Source organism: Lethenteron reissneri, chromosome 26 (genome assembly GCF_015708825.2).
Source record: "Lethenteron reissneri isolate LAM-NWPU_2019-01 chromosome 26, ASM1570882v1, whole genome shotgun sequence".
NCBI lineage: Eukaryota > Metazoa > Chordata > Hyperoartia > Petromyzontiformes > Petromyzontidae > Lethenteron > Lethenteron reissneri.
Genome location: NC_083804.1, coordinates 14,679,589 through 14,694,782, shown reverse-complemented (window position 1 = coordinate 14,694,782; position 15,194 = coordinate 14,679,589). Strand labels below are relative to the sequence as shown.

At 54.6% G+C, this 15,194-nt stretch overlaps 1 protein-coding gene across 5 annotated transcripts in view; it reads right to left on the bottom strand.

Moving 5' to 3' along the window:
- Window positions 1-364: 364 nt before the first annotated feature.
- Window positions 365-15,194, bottom strand: part of BAIAP2 (BAR/IMD domain containing adaptor protein 2) — a 53,830-nt gene continuing 39,000 nt past the window's right edge. For 3 of the 5 annotated variants that reach the window (XM_061560814.1, XM_061560818.1, XM_061560815.1), the window contains 2 exons: window positions 10,001-10,050; window positions 365-6,155 (listed from right to left, as the gene is read on the bottom strand). In XM_061560814.1, coding sequence (XP_061416798.1) covers window positions 6,083-6,155; window positions 10,001-10,050 — 123 coding nt within the window. In that variant the 3' untranslated portion in view covers window positions 365-6,082. Of the gene's footprint in view, window positions 6,156-9,146; window positions 9,211-10,000; window positions 10,051-15,194 lie in introns of all 5 variants that reach the window. The other 2 variants (XM_061560816.1, XM_061560817.1) reach the window with 1 other exon arrangement.

Below are 15,194 nucleotides of genomic sequence, written 5' to 3'. Positions count from 1 at the left end.
TATGAAGGCTGAGACGGCACACAAGGTGGGGGGTGACCAGGACTGGAGCACGCCCGGCCGCCTTTGTCTCCCTAGTGGCGATGTTTACACACCGCGCCAGGTAACTCATTTGAGGCCGAATCATTTACCAAACACACACACAACTGAAGACAAAGACAAAGAACCCCATATGGCCTTAAGACTGTCGGCCCAATTGCTGACCTAACACCCACGGTAAACACTGCCCCCTTAACCTCGCGCGCACACAACCACAGGGTCTTCTAACCCGAGCCCCGACCCAAGTCCTCAACCCCGACTCTCCCCCCCCCCCAACCCTGCACATTCGATAATAAACAACAACGAGGTCACAGAGCGAGGCGGCCGGTCTCGTGAGAAGTCGGGTTTTATTGGAAGACTGGGTCGGCGTACGCCACCCCATCATCATCAACAACAACACCACCAAAAAAAAAACCCAAAGAAAAAGATCCCCCGTGTAGCCTTAACAGACTGTTGGGCCAAGTGCTGTTTGCGAGCAGAACATATGAAGGCCGGCACGGCACACGAGGGGGGGTGGGTGGCCAGCACCACGCCCGGCCGCCTTTGTCACCCCAGTGGCGACGTTTTACACATTGAACCGGGTACTCATTTGCGGCTGAGTCGACCTAGGGGAGGCCCAGGACCGGTGCAGACAATCGTGGCTGGGTGTTGGCCGTGAGTGGGAATCGAACCCGGGGTCGCCGGGTTCGTAGCGCAGCGCGCTAACCGCTACACCACCACCACCATCCGCCCCCCAAATCTCAGTGCTCACACCATCACGGTGTCGGCGAGGTGACAGGCGGACGGCAAAAAAAAGAAACCCACGTGATCGATCGTGGAGGAGCCGAACCAACGTTGGTCCAGCGCACGTGGCCAACGCGGTTGCAGACGCGCGTCGTGACGCCTCTCCCCCTCGAGACGGACATTCCATTGTTGGGGAGGCAGGCGGTGGGGGATGTTTCATGGACACAGACATCGATGTCCGTGAATAAAAAAATATGTACAACGAGCCTCTTTTGCTGCATTACAACACTCCACACGGTAAAACGTGCAACGTTGGGCCAACGTTGACAGAAGGTTGAAAACGTTGCCCCAACATTGGCCCGACGTTCCAGGTTTTACTGGGTCGTGGCCTCCCGGTGAAACATGCAACTCTGACCCCAAAGTTTCACGTTTACTGCGTCGCGGCTTAAACGCAAAATATATATATTTTTGGCTAATCTTGTCCAAACCCCCATGCCGTTAGACCCAACAGGGAAGGAGTTGCCTTAGAAAAATACATTTCATAGATCATCATCATCGTCAGCGCAGTCGTCATAATTGCTTTGTCTAGAGCCAGGGGTCGACAACCAAAACACCAACAAGAGCAGCCTTTCTTTTCGTTCCCAATTCGGTAACAAAACTCAAAGTTTTCACGAGCCGCCGATGCGTGCGAATACACACACACACACATCACGTGATGAAGCGGTCCCGGCATGCGGCTCCAGAGACGACCCCCCACTCCGACCCCCACCCCCTGGCCGAGAATCAACAGTTCGTAAACGTCGCAGATGGGACTGGCCACGGGAATGTGGAATTCACTCCAAGCCCCCCACCACCACCACCAGGTGTGCGTGACAAGTGGCACCGCGACTGCGGGTTGCAAGGACGCTCCGTTTACATTGTAGGACCCCCCCCCACCCTCCAAGACGCTGCATTCCCGGTGTCAACACATGTATACAAGTCCGGTATCTCCTCTCTCTCACAACACACAGCGCACCGACCGGGTTTGTAAGACGCACCTTCCCCCACCCTCGCCCCTCGCCTCGTCTTTAAGACGACAGGAGGTGTATTCACTCATTTTCAGAGGGGGGCGGCGGGCGGGAGGGCAGGAAGCCACTTTCGCCGATAAGACATCATCAGATGTGACAAGAGCTGCCACACATTTGAAACCCATCGGTGGTTTGACAGCACGAAGATGATGGAGATTGGGGACGAGGGGGGGGGGGGGTGCACGTCAGGGGCCACACGAAAGGCCACGAGTGGCCCGTGGGCCTTGCAACGGAGAACGCCGCTTTAAGATGTCGGGGAAGGTAACAGTGCGTCTTTAACAATCCGGGGAATCCGGCTTGATGCGCAACCCCCTTGTGACGATGCACGGCGATGAAGAGTCCCCGGGGGTGGGGTGGGGGGCATTGTGGTTTTAGATTATTGCTCAGAACGTTTCGACCGCCCTCGGGTATCGATTCAAGCTGCCCCGTGAGACGCTCCGCGTGCGTTTTTACGAGAAGAGAAACGGATTTCGCGCGAGTTTGAACTCCCGACGACGACTATTAAGGCACGGACGCCGCACTGGCGAGAATTTACGCATCAACAAAAATATATTTAAGTCATAATTTGTGCTCATACAACATAAGAGTGTGTGTTGTTTATGTGGGGTGGGGGGGCAATTAGCCAGCAAGACAACAAAAATTATATACCCTTAAAATCAATCAAAAGCAGCAGCAACGGTAGCAACAATAACAAAAATCATGGTCTGAAATGATCGCCAGGTTCAAGTCCCGGCCAACTTGGGTCACATCATAGCCACCACCACCAATCGTGACACCGGCGGACAGGAATATGATGAGTACCATGCGGTGATGACGGTCAGTGACGTGCGACCGTTTCATAAGTCACGTCAAGGCGGTCGGTACCTACCACAGGAAATGTGGAATTGTCACGAATTGCTGAGAAACCAACGGTGGTGGTGGTGGGTGACAAGCGGTGGTTTTTTTAAGCGAATGAGACTGTGACCCCGCCATATGAACGTGGAATCTCCCACCACGAGACCGGGATGGCGACAAGTGAGAGGCCTCTCCTGCCGCTCGGCTGGAGCGTCTTGGTTTCCCGTCTTTTGCCCAAAACGGAAACCTTTGAGCCCGTAAAAAACTCCCTCGTCGCACACGCTCTGCCTCCGGCGTTCGAATTTTTTTAAGAAGACAAACATCGTCATGGGCGTCGCGTGGAGAGACAACACGGAGATGGGCTTTTGAGATCGGTCTCGCAATCGATAACACTAACGACACACGCACATACACAGATGCGTTCACACACACACACGGCCACATACAGACAAAGATCCCCCCCCCCCACATAGCCTTAACAGACTTTTGGGGCAAGTGCTCTTCGAGAGGAGCACCAAGTTGAGCCCAGAATTTGGTGACGATGGGGTGGTGGGTGGTTAGCACCACGCCCGCTTGACTTTTGACAACTGGACACAGTCATACAAAGACAAAGATCCCCCGCCCCCCGTGTCGCCTTCAGCACAGACGGTTGGTGGCAAGTGCTGTTCGTGAGCCCCTATACAAGCCGGTAAGCACGCGAGCGGGGAGGGTGAGGCCACCACCACCACGCTCGGCCGCCTTTGTCTCACCGATGCTGATGCTTTTACACGCAGCACTCGTTTAATGCCGAGTCGACCTAGGGGATGCCCGGGACAGATTCAGATAATCGTCACCGATGTTGGCCGCGAGTGGGAATGGAACTTGGGTCGCCAGGTTTGCAGAGCAGCGCGCTAACCACACCACCACCACCACACCCAACTCATACACGTTACGTGCACCAAAAAAAAGACATGTTGAACGCACGCACACCAACACATAAATACGAATTCACCACGAAGCGAAGCCTGTGAATGTAACTGTACACCACGAGATGCCCTCAGAGGGACTTGGGAGACACAGCCATTGCGACCCCCCACACAGAGCGCCAGTGAATAATAATTGTACAGTAGTAGTAGCAGTAACCATCGTTGTCGTTATCATCATCATCCTCGCCGTCAGTTGCTGCGAAAGAACCTGCTATGTTTAGTGCAAAAATATATTCGTCACCTTTAGTGTGCACGGCTGCCGTCGGTGCGTACGTGCGCGCTTGCACGCACACGTGCCCCTGGGTGTGCGCGCGTGCCGGAGTGCGTATCTGCTTGCGCACGGGTACACACGCGTGTGCGCCATTGTGCAAATTTGCGCGCATGAACGCAAGCGTATATGTGTGTGTGTCTGTCTGTCTATGCAAGCTGGACGAAGTCGAATGACTGCATGCAACCTCGGATGTGTCGATCCCAGTTCGGGGTGTCTTGGTTCCGTGGTTTCCGATTTGGTCGGGCGAAACGCACGTGACTTCAGTCCCTGGTTTTGTTTTTCGGATCATCCAATTCCGTCGACGCGTCGGTCCATTCTGAAGCGTCGCTCAGCGTGCGCGACAGCCGTGCCAGATGCCTGGCCCCCACAACCCCTTCCTTACCCCCCCCCCCCATCCATATTTTATTTTTTGTGCAAATTGATCGGAGTCTGCGAACACAAACGAAACGCACTTGGGGTGTTTTGACACAACTCACCGATGACAAGTGTAGCGACGATTCATGAAGCGGATGGTCCATCTCGAACCCTAGCACCCGAACATCGGTCCTGTTTCCTAAAGATAACTGTAGCTTTTACCCCAAACTATGGAGCTGCAACTCTCACCCTGACCACAAGCATAACACCAACCTGAACGTAAATCCCAAAAAAACGTAGCCAGATCCTATACCCTAACCATTACTCCAAACTCCGGCACTCGGCTTAAAACGATTTTTTTTAAAAGTTTTTTTACCTACCAGGCAATGCCTACCGAGCTCTTATTCAGACGCGACCTGGTCACACATGATGGCACAACCAAGTGGCTTGTCATCATGTGGAAATTGATAGCAGTAGCCATATACTCTAAGCGCGCGGCGATTCTAAATGGAGGGAAAAGCCGGAGGGCCCAGAGAGAAAAATTCGCGCGACCACACGAAGAGACACATGCAAACTCGAAATATACAGCAGGCGTCAGGGTAGACCACACGGCCTGTATACCAGGCTAGGTAGTTAACATCGCTACCGCAGCTTAACTCCAGTACTATGCTTGACCATTGCCCCCTAACAATAACCAATAGTACTATCCAGAGTGGAAATCCTAACCCTTCCCCCAAACCTCATCCTTACCCCCAACGTATCATTGGGGGGGGGGGGGGGGGGCACGTGCCACCCCACCCCCCCCGGCTCCGCCAGTGGCGCCAACCCCAACCCTAACGCCGAGTCTAACCGCACCACCGCTATCCCAAGCCATAGCCGATGCCACACGCTAATGCCACACCCCTCCTCCTTCTAGAAGACACGGGGGGGGGGGGGGCAGCCCTGGGCGAGTTTCAGCAAGAGAGGACCTGTTGGTGCCAGCGTGGGTGCACGTGCGATGTGCCAACGTCGCGGTGGTTTGGTACCGGCGCCGTCGTCGTCGTCATCTCAAACTGGAAGCCGAGTGATGGCCGCGCCATCGCCGGCCGGACGCGGTCACGTATACAGGGTGACCCAAAAAAAACGGGCCCCGTGCACACGGGGCCTATTAGAGTTGGGGCCCGTTTTTTTTGGGTCACCCTGTATTTAATGCCGAGATATTTGGTGTATCCCTGCGCACGCATGACTGGGAGTCGAACCCGGGCCGACACAGTTATTGCGCGCGCACGCACGGACGACATCGCGCGAACGTTGATGTTGACAGTGCCGCCACCCACCCCACGAAAATAGCAACGCAATCAAGTGTAGTGTAATTACAAAAAAAAAACCAGAAAAACTCGCGCACATTCCATAAACGATGACTGGAAAAAGCTTAACGAAGTAAAACATCAAAAACCCGACACGGAATTAAATGCGCGCACGCGTGCGCGTCCGACCTCCACGTTCGCCAAGTCCGGGTTCGACTCCCGCCAGCGTGGAGGTATGAGTCGGGAGGAGACCAGGAACTGCTGCATGTGGCCCTCACCCAGAGAGACGGTAAATTTAAACGTCGGGAAAAAATAAACGAAAAATCATGATAAGTTATTATTCATCTAACAAGCGCAGCGGCGTTACAGACAGACAACAATGGCGGCGGGGCCCTGTGGGGCCCAGCTGGGCCCAGCGGGCGAGGAAGAGGAAGCCAACCACGAGGGATTTGGGGGGGGGGGGCGTGCGAGGAACCATGGCGGAGCTCCGCGAGGTGGTCTTGGTCTTGGGGAAGAGGTCCGTGGGCCCCAGGGTCATCCGCGGCCTCACTTGACCATGGGTCCCGAGCGATCGTTGGTGACCGTGGGTTTCAGCTTGACGCTCGCAAATGGGTTTCCGCTGCAAAGCACGAGGAGGCGGCGTGTCAAACCAACGTCACACCAACGTCACATCGCCATCACCGCCATCACTGCCATCACCGCCACGTGCCCCACGCGCGCGCACACTGCATCGCGCGCTTTCAGATGCGCTTCTGCGTCCGTCTGGAACTGCTCTTCCTTCTGATATTAGGAAGCCACTGGAGGCGTGCACGTTTAAATCATAAACTCATTGCTTTAGAAATGCTTTTTGAGTTTATTTCCATCCCCTGCACCTCCGATTTGCACAGTTGCCTACGTACGGCGGTGCGAAAGAAGTTCAACGTAGATAGATAGAATGACGCGGACGGCTGCATTGTCAGCCAAGCGAAACATCCAATTTAGCGCAGTGACCCTGCCACGGAAATGCGTCATTTTCCCCACTCCTGGTTCAGAGCCACCGGTGGGGAATGGGTGTCACCCCGTTCTACTCGCTTGAGCTCACGTTGATACGCGGATAAAATTTACCAAAAATATTCCACGGCATGACCCTCCCGCATATGCCTCTCGAAACTCCCGATTAATAAAATCTACTTTAAAAAATAGATAAATATATACCGTATTATTTAGTTAACATTAACTTTTTAAAAAAAGGAGGAACTTGATAATTAAAAAAAGAAAATCGGTCAAAATGGACAATGTATACTTTTAGGTATTTGGGCCAACAATTAGCAAATATAACAACGCAGAATAAACACAAACAAAAGACACAAACAGCGCCGGTTCTTAGACCCTTGCAGGATTGTTCACAGTTAGTAGAGCTTGACACATGCAGGCAACTGGCACATTCCATTCATTAGTTAGGGGGGGGTGGGGGAGTTGTGTGTGTGCAGGCTCCTGGACCATTCCATTCATTAGTTAGGAGGGCGGGGGGGGGTGAGAAGACAGGCAAGGGACTGTGATCTTGTGCGTCGCGTCCAGCACCTCTCAACACCGCGCTGCACGCTATTTGCATCTGGAAGCGCGTTGTTCTGCAGCCGAGTAGCAACAACAAAAAAGCGACAAGGCTAAGGCCAGAGCAGGCAGCAGATTAAATAGTTGATTAATTGGCCAATTAACTGCTTAGCCATTTAATTCAAGAGGGGCCACTCATTTGCTCAAACCCAAGGAAAAATGTAAGCGGTCATATCAGATCAGGAGATGTAGGTGCATGATAATGTGACCAAGAGAATAGCCAATCAGAAAACAAAGCCTGGATTTCAAAACCTCACTTTATAAAAACAAGAAAATTCAAAAATTCTGAATCCAGCTCCGACTCCACAAAAGCAGCAGCAAGCTGCAGGGAAACATCATTCTGGATGCAAAGCCGCGTGCGTCCCTACAGACCCCGGCACACTGGGCTACGTTTGCAGCCAGAATCCTATTTCCTCTGCTGCACCCTACAACTGAAAAAAAATGGGCTCCAAAGAATCACTTTGGGTGCTGGAAGCTGTTTTCTTTTTTTTTTTGCTTTCTTGACGACACCAGAGATTTTAAATCCAGGCTGCATATGCATTCACCTCGGCATACTCCTGATTGGCAGCTCGCGGTCACATGATCAAACACCTCAACATTCCAGGACAGACCAGAGCTGCCTTCCGCCGCTCTTGCTGCCACGTGTTCCACATCCTGACACTTTTCGCCAGAGCATCACTATCGTCAGCAGCAGCAGCACCATCAGGGAAAACACTCTTCGGGATGCAAATGCAGCGCGGTGGTTGCGAGGCCTCAACTTGCAGTGCGCGGTACAGTGTGGTTGTGCGAGTACTCCGTATCCTGTGGTTTGGCCCGGTTAGTGCGAAGACAGTCGCCGTGGAAACCCGAAGACCCACACACCCACCACCACCACCACCACCACCGTCACCACGTGGATCACAGCATCGCCACGGGCATTGCTTTCACCGTCGCTGGGTGCGACTGGCTCCGGTCGTGCTAGCGGAGTCGGCTCACGTGGCAAAGAGGGAGTCCCTTACACAAAGCCTCCCCCCATCATCCCCCCCCCCCATTCCCTCCCGCTACCAACCCCAGCGGGGAGCGATCTCAGATGATGACGACGATGACGATTGCGGTGATAATTTATGTACGTATGTCGAACTTCTTTGGCACCACAAGTAGCCAACCGTGCTCATCGAAGGTGACGACTAGAATCGCGATGATGACGCCGACAGCGATGATCACGATGGAGGCGCTTGACGCCGATTGGCAACTGTGGCGATAATGACGGCAATGGAAACGGAGATGACGACGCGACCGTGAATCTCATGACGATGGTGACCACCCAATGGCTCTCTCACTCGAGACCACAGATGCCCCCCGCCCTCCTCCCTCATGCCACAAGGAGATTTCACCACCGCACGATGACCACAAGGATGACGGTGATGTCAATGATAATAATTAAGATGATCATAACGATGGTGCAAAACAACTCCTGGCTTCTTCCCCGATGGATCTCCAGATAAACATGCCAACGTTGGCCCAACGTTGGCATGGTCGTTGGAACTGCTGGCCCAAATATGGCCGAATGTCGTTCCAACATTTACCGGTCTCCTACACGGGACACCAAACGTTGCTTCCGTCCCATCCACGACCCTTTGCCACGTGACCGCCATCCCGCTAAGACCCCTCTCTCGCAAGGGGGCCAAAGGAAATTTTCGGTGATAAAAAAACCGAAAATTAAATTTGACGCTTACTTATTTTTTGGCATGGCGCAGTCCCGTCACCAAATTCGCCAACACTCTGACTAACAACCTCCCAGTGGGTGGGTTCCCCCGGGAGGGGGAGTGGTGGTGGTGGTGGTTGGGGGGGGGGGGTACAGGGATTCAAACCCAGACCCCGGGCCCTCTGACCGGTGCCCGCACGGTTTCCGCGACGCGGTGGACCCTGCCGAAGCGTGGATGTTAATCGGGGCGGACCTGTACGTCGCCCCCCCTAGCCTCCAACCGCGGCCAAGCGGCCACGCGGTCCGACATGTGCTCGGCGAGCCGGTGGAACCTACCCTCACACGCCTGCGGAACTCTTATCAAAACCTGGCTGTGGGTAAATCGACATCGGCAAGGGGGCTGGAGGGGTGGGGGAGGGGACGGGAGACACGTGGTGATGCTACAAAATATATAAGCGGACAAAGACGTCTTCATTCATTAGCTCTGGTCTCTCGCACGCAGGCGAGATGTTAACTGCCTCGCCTGGTATACAAGAGTTTGTGGGTTTGATCCCGACCATGACGCCCTGCTGTATATTTGGAATTTGCATGTTGTCTGTCCCCGCGTGGTCACGTGGATTTTTCTCCAGGTACCCCGGTTTTTCCCTCCACATTCAGAATCAACGTCACTCGTTTAGAGTATTTGGCTACAACAAATTTCCACGCGATAAGCCACTTGGTTGTGCCATCATTTGTGGCCAGGCTGCTTCAGAAAAATGATCTATACAGCTCAGTGTGGCTTTATACCTGGTAAAATAAAAGGTTTAGTTCAATAGTTTATACAAAAGTATTTCTTACACAACTCAGCGGCACCCCACGGGGGTGCAAGTGTGTGTGTGTGTGCGCCTCATTGTGTGCGTATGCACGCGCACGAGCTTGTACTTGGGAAGTTAGTGTGGCTAGCATACACGTGTGCACACGCGTGTGCATGCTGTGAACACGTACATTTCGAAACCACAAACCTCCGCAACGAGCGGCAACTTGCCGCCCGCGGCCCCGCGCCACCGCCCTCCCGGTCAGCTGTGAACCGTCGCTCCGCGGTAAGGGGGGATTAAGGAAATGGGCAGCCCTTACACGACCGCCAATTGCGGTTACAGGGTCGGCGAATACCGCACGGCGGATGTGTGTTTGCGCCCGTGCGATCACCATACCTGCTGAGGATGAGAGCCATGCCATTGCTGCTCCGGATTGTGTTGTTATTCTGCGATGGAAAAGAAACCACAAAAGACAGGTAAGGAACTTCTTTAAGACAGGCAAGGGACTAAATGATCTCCCACGGGTCAGCCGACGAGGACGTGAAACAAAAAACATCGATGTGCGTCGTTCCACGTTGCTCGTTAAACCCAGACAACCGATGGTCAGGCACAAAGACAAAGATCCCCCGTGTAGCCTTTAACAGACTGTTGGGGCAAGTGCTGTTAGCGAGCACCTATGAAGGCCGACACGGCACACGAGGGAGCGGGTGGCCAGCACCATGCCTGACCGTCTTTGTCTCTCGAGTGGCGATGTTTACACACCGCACCAGGTACTCGTTTTTGAGGCCGAGTCAACTTAGGGGAGGCCGAGGACCGGTCGAGATAACCATCCCTGGTGGAGGACCGTGAGCTGGAATCGAACTCGGGTATCCAGGTTCGTAGCGCAGCGCGCCAACCGCTGCACTACGAGGGTTGTAGTGTCAGGCACACGCGAACACACACCGCAAAGCACCGCAACACCACAACAACCACAACAACCACAACAACCACAACAACAGCGCGACACAGTGACAAGGTTGTTGGCCTATGGCATGATTGCCCCCCCGCCCCGTCAGAGGAGTGTGAGGGAGGGGGGGGGGTCCCAAATGGGGGGGGGGGGGGGGGGGGAGGGTCCCAAATGGGGGGGGGGGTCCCAAATGGGGGGGGGGGGGGAGGGTCCCAAATGTCGTCCCCTGATGCTCGTCGTTCAAGCCGGGAGACAATTTAGACTTTTGGACATTAACCCTATTATTCACTCGTGAGAAAACGACTACGTACTAAAAAAATCGCTACGTCATTATGATTGTTATTATTAACGAAAGCTACACACGGCAACACGAGCGGCCAACACTCCCGTACGGTACCGCCGGGCTGCCAGTAGGAGGCAGTACAGCAAGCAGGTTTCTCCTGGCCTCGTCACGGGACCATTTTTGCCAGCATCAAAAGTATGAAAAAGTTAAGAATACGTTTTTAACCCTTCCTGGCAATAACAACGGTTGCATTAAGATGATCAAACACCAAACGGATTCCGATCACGAGGAATCTGAGCTGCTCGCCTTTGCGCCATTTCGCCTTTTGGCGTCCGCTGGTCCGACACTTGGGAGACTGGCCACAACGAATAAGGCTGCCGACTCAGGTGTAGGCCAACAGTGGCAAAGACAAAGCCATCTCTTACTGTCAGAGCACGTCGGTTGGCATGTTTACCACAAGTACCGTGGCGTGGTTTAACGCAGACTTGATTCCTTGCAAAATGTATCTATTTGGTGCTTGAACATTGTAACACAACCGCTTCATTGCCAGAAAGGATAAAACCGATTGTTATTTTTTATGCCTCGGCTTAGTTATGCGTCATGTTCCTTGTTAAGTTGAGGGTTCGTCGACCGTTGCCAAGGCCATAGGGGGTGCGCGTACGGCTGGCGCCGGGGTCTTGCTTGGTGAGCGAGGTTGGGGGCTTTGCGCACGGCCAGACCCGGACTGGCCATAGGGCACGGGCAGTTCACAGGGCAAATGCCCGGTGGGCCGGTCCATTCCTAGGGATGGTGCGCCGGTCTGTGTGGGGAAATTGCACGTGCGGTCAGAGCTTTTTTTTGTTATTACCTCGAATGTGTACGCTTCATTGTCACCTTCCGTGTGACGGAGCGGGCCCGGCACGAACCGGTCCACGTGCCCCAATCCTAACAACCCCCCCCCCCCCCCCCCCCCCGGTGTGGCTCAAGGCGACCCCGTAACACGCGGGGTCGCCACCAACAGCCAACGCAGACCAGATCCGCATCTCCGTGTTAAATGGAGCGACGGTGGGGGGGGGGGGGGTCGAAGGTCGTAGACATTGCACATGACGGCAAAGGATGCGCCGTGGGATAAGTGGCACGTGGCTATGGACTCTCTCCCACCCCTTCCCCTCACCATTGCACGGCGGGTCTCAGTCGGCACAGCGTCCGCGCGAGGCCGTTCCCCCGCCAAAGGTAGCTTGCCGCTGCTCTCCATTGCCGGCCACAGGCTTAGCGGTGGAAATTCCACATTACCATGGAGGGGTGATCCGGACTATCTGCAGAACGGCCACCGATCAACGGAGCTAATTATTAGTCCGAAAGAACCGCTATCCCTGACCTTAAGTTATGACCCCAACTTTAAAAGTTCGTTCGTAACATTGGCTCTGACTGTCACCTGAGCATTAGCCTCAGTGTTAACCCAAGGCCTACGATGCACAGTTATAACCCGCAGATTTAAAATCACCGGAACCCAAACTCTACCCATAAACCCCAACCCACAAGCCTTAGCTCTCAGCCTAACCCCAACTCTAACCATAACCGTAGAACCTAACCGGAGCTCTGGCTCTGATCATCGCTCTAAGCCTTCAACTCCCCTACTAGAACCCTGACCATAACCCCCTAACTCTGCCTCTAAAGTTCCCCAAGCCTACCCCGAGCTGAAATCATAGCCCTGGCTCTAAACAGTTGCAGTAACTAGCGTGGGGGCAGGAGGTTCGTTGCCCCCCCCCGCCCCCCCTCCCACCCCGGTGGCCAAAGCTACGAGTTGGGGGGCCCCCCTTGGCAACCACCATGGGGTATGTTTCCAACAACATTGTAAAAGAACAAAACACTTGCGTAATGATCTGATTAGGCAAGATCAGCGGCAACATGTAATAGCCGAGGTGCGACCTTGCGAGACAAATCAAATATTGGGGTCCCAACCTGACCGATTGCGACAGCTGATGATGTCGTTACGACGCCACTGGCCGTACCCAGTCTATACCACACTGCTTACGATAACGAGGCATTACGGTAAGCAGGGCACTCCGATTCGGTATCGGTGAAACACGATTCAGGACGGAACTGGACCGTGATCTCACCACCCCAGCCTCCACAGAGGAGCCAGCACTGTTCCGGCGCAGCACGGCACTCCGGAGGGCACGCCACACAACACGCAAGGATCCCCCGTACAGCCTACACCGGCTGTACACAGGCTGTACACAGGCTGTATGAGGGCAAGTGCGGTGAGTGGACACCTATGAAACGCATGCAGGCACAAAGACGCGCACGCACGCACAAAGACGCGCACGCACGCATGCTGGTCTACATCCAGTCGAGGATCGTGCAACACACGGCAGGCATCGTCAATAACCACCGCATGCTCGTGAGCAAAGGGTTCACACGAGACACTGCAGGCGAGACATAGGACATGGGACATGGGAAACTGCAGACGGGACACTGCACATGGGACACAAGACACTGCAAACGCACACAGGACACTGCAAGCAGGACACTGCACATACACACGGGACACTGCAAGTGGGACACGGGACACTGCACAAGGGACACTGCACAAGGGAAGTAAGAGTTCCAATCATGAATTGTTTTTGCCAAAGCGCCCGCAGAAGACGACAGCAGTGGCGAGTGTGCAGCTGCAGGAGCAGCAGCAGCAGGAGGCACGGCGGGCACGTGGGGTGCCACACGTGGGCTGCGTGTGGCTGTGTGTGGCTGTGGGTGACTGTGTGTGGCTGTGTGTGGCTGTGTGTGTGGCTGTGTGTGTGGCTGTGTGTGTGGCTGTGTGCGTGACTGTGTGTGGCTGTGCGTGTGACTGTGTGGCTGCGTGTGGCTGTGCGTGACTGTGCGTGACTGTGCATGACTGTGCATGACTGTGCATGTGGCTGTGCGTGACTGTGCGTGTGGCAGTGCATGGCGAGTGTTTACTGGGAGCCGCGAGCGAGCGCGGCGGTGACGCTAAGTGCTGGAATCCTCCCGCAGCCACCAGAACGCCGGGGCGCAAACCAGCGCCGAGGTGAACGAGATGAACGACATCGGCTGTCCGCACCGGAGGGGTTCACGCGCGCGTACGGGCGCGCGCGTGTGCATGGGGATGTGTGCGTACGGACGTGTACGAGAATGGGTGTGCATGCAAGCGTGTGTGTGGAAAGTGAGGTTAGTGTGTATGTATGTATGTATGGTGCAGCGTGTGTGTGCGCGCGTATTGTGGGGTTAGCGTGTATGTATGGTGCAGCGTGTGGATCGTGGGGTTAGCGTGTATGTATGGTGCAGCGTGTGTGCGTGTGTGTGTGTGCATCGTGGGGTTAGCGTGTATGTATGGCGCAGTGCGTGCGTGCGTGCGTGCGCGTGTGTGTGCATCGTGGGGTTAGCGTGTATGTATGGCGCAGTGCGTGCGTGCGTCCACACGATTCCCAGCGAGGGCGTGGAGGGGAAGCGGGGATGGGGAGGCAGCACAAGCAGGAAGCAGCCACAACACGGAGACGTAAACAATCGACAAAACACAAACGGAACAAAGCACGGGCGGCTACCTTCAATTTTCGGCAGAAATAACCAAATCAAGGTCGCCCAGAGCTCCAGACACACCCAGCTAGCTTGCCCACCAACTCAACAATTCACTCGCCCACCGACTCAGCAATTCACTCACTCATTCACCGAGTCACTCACTCGCCCACCAACTCAACAATTCACTCGCCCACCGACTCAGCAATGCGCTCGCTCATTCACCGAGTCACTCACTGGCCCGCCGATTTAGAACACCCCACTCTCCCACTCATGCCGCACCTACTCACTTACTAAACCACTACTCAACTCGTGCGTTCATTTTAACACCAACTCAACTTACCATCTACCCAATGGCTCGCACACCCACTCACCAAATCGTTTAACCACTCACTCACCCATGCGCTCAAGTCACTAAACCACTCAATGAATAAAATTATCCTTCTCATGCACTCGATCGCTCACTCAAAATGCATTCACCCACTCTAACAATATGATAGTGGCCGGGTGACTCAGGGGGGGTGCACAGTGGCCATAGCAACGACGACACCGGCACGGCTCAGATCCTGCGTTCAAACCAAGATTTCAGTCACCTTATGACTAACCTGGGTTCTCCACTGGAGAGTGTAGATGGGTCTCAATCCAGTGGCACAAAGACAAAGATGCCCTGTATAGCCTGAACAGGCTGTTGGGGAAAGTGCTGTTAGCGAGCACCTATGAAGGCCGGTACGGCACACGAGGGGGTGGGTGGCCAGCACCACACCCGACCGCCTTTGTCTCCCCGGCGGTGATCTCGACACACCGCACCAGCATCTCAAGTCAACCTCGGAGAGGCCCAGTACTCAAGT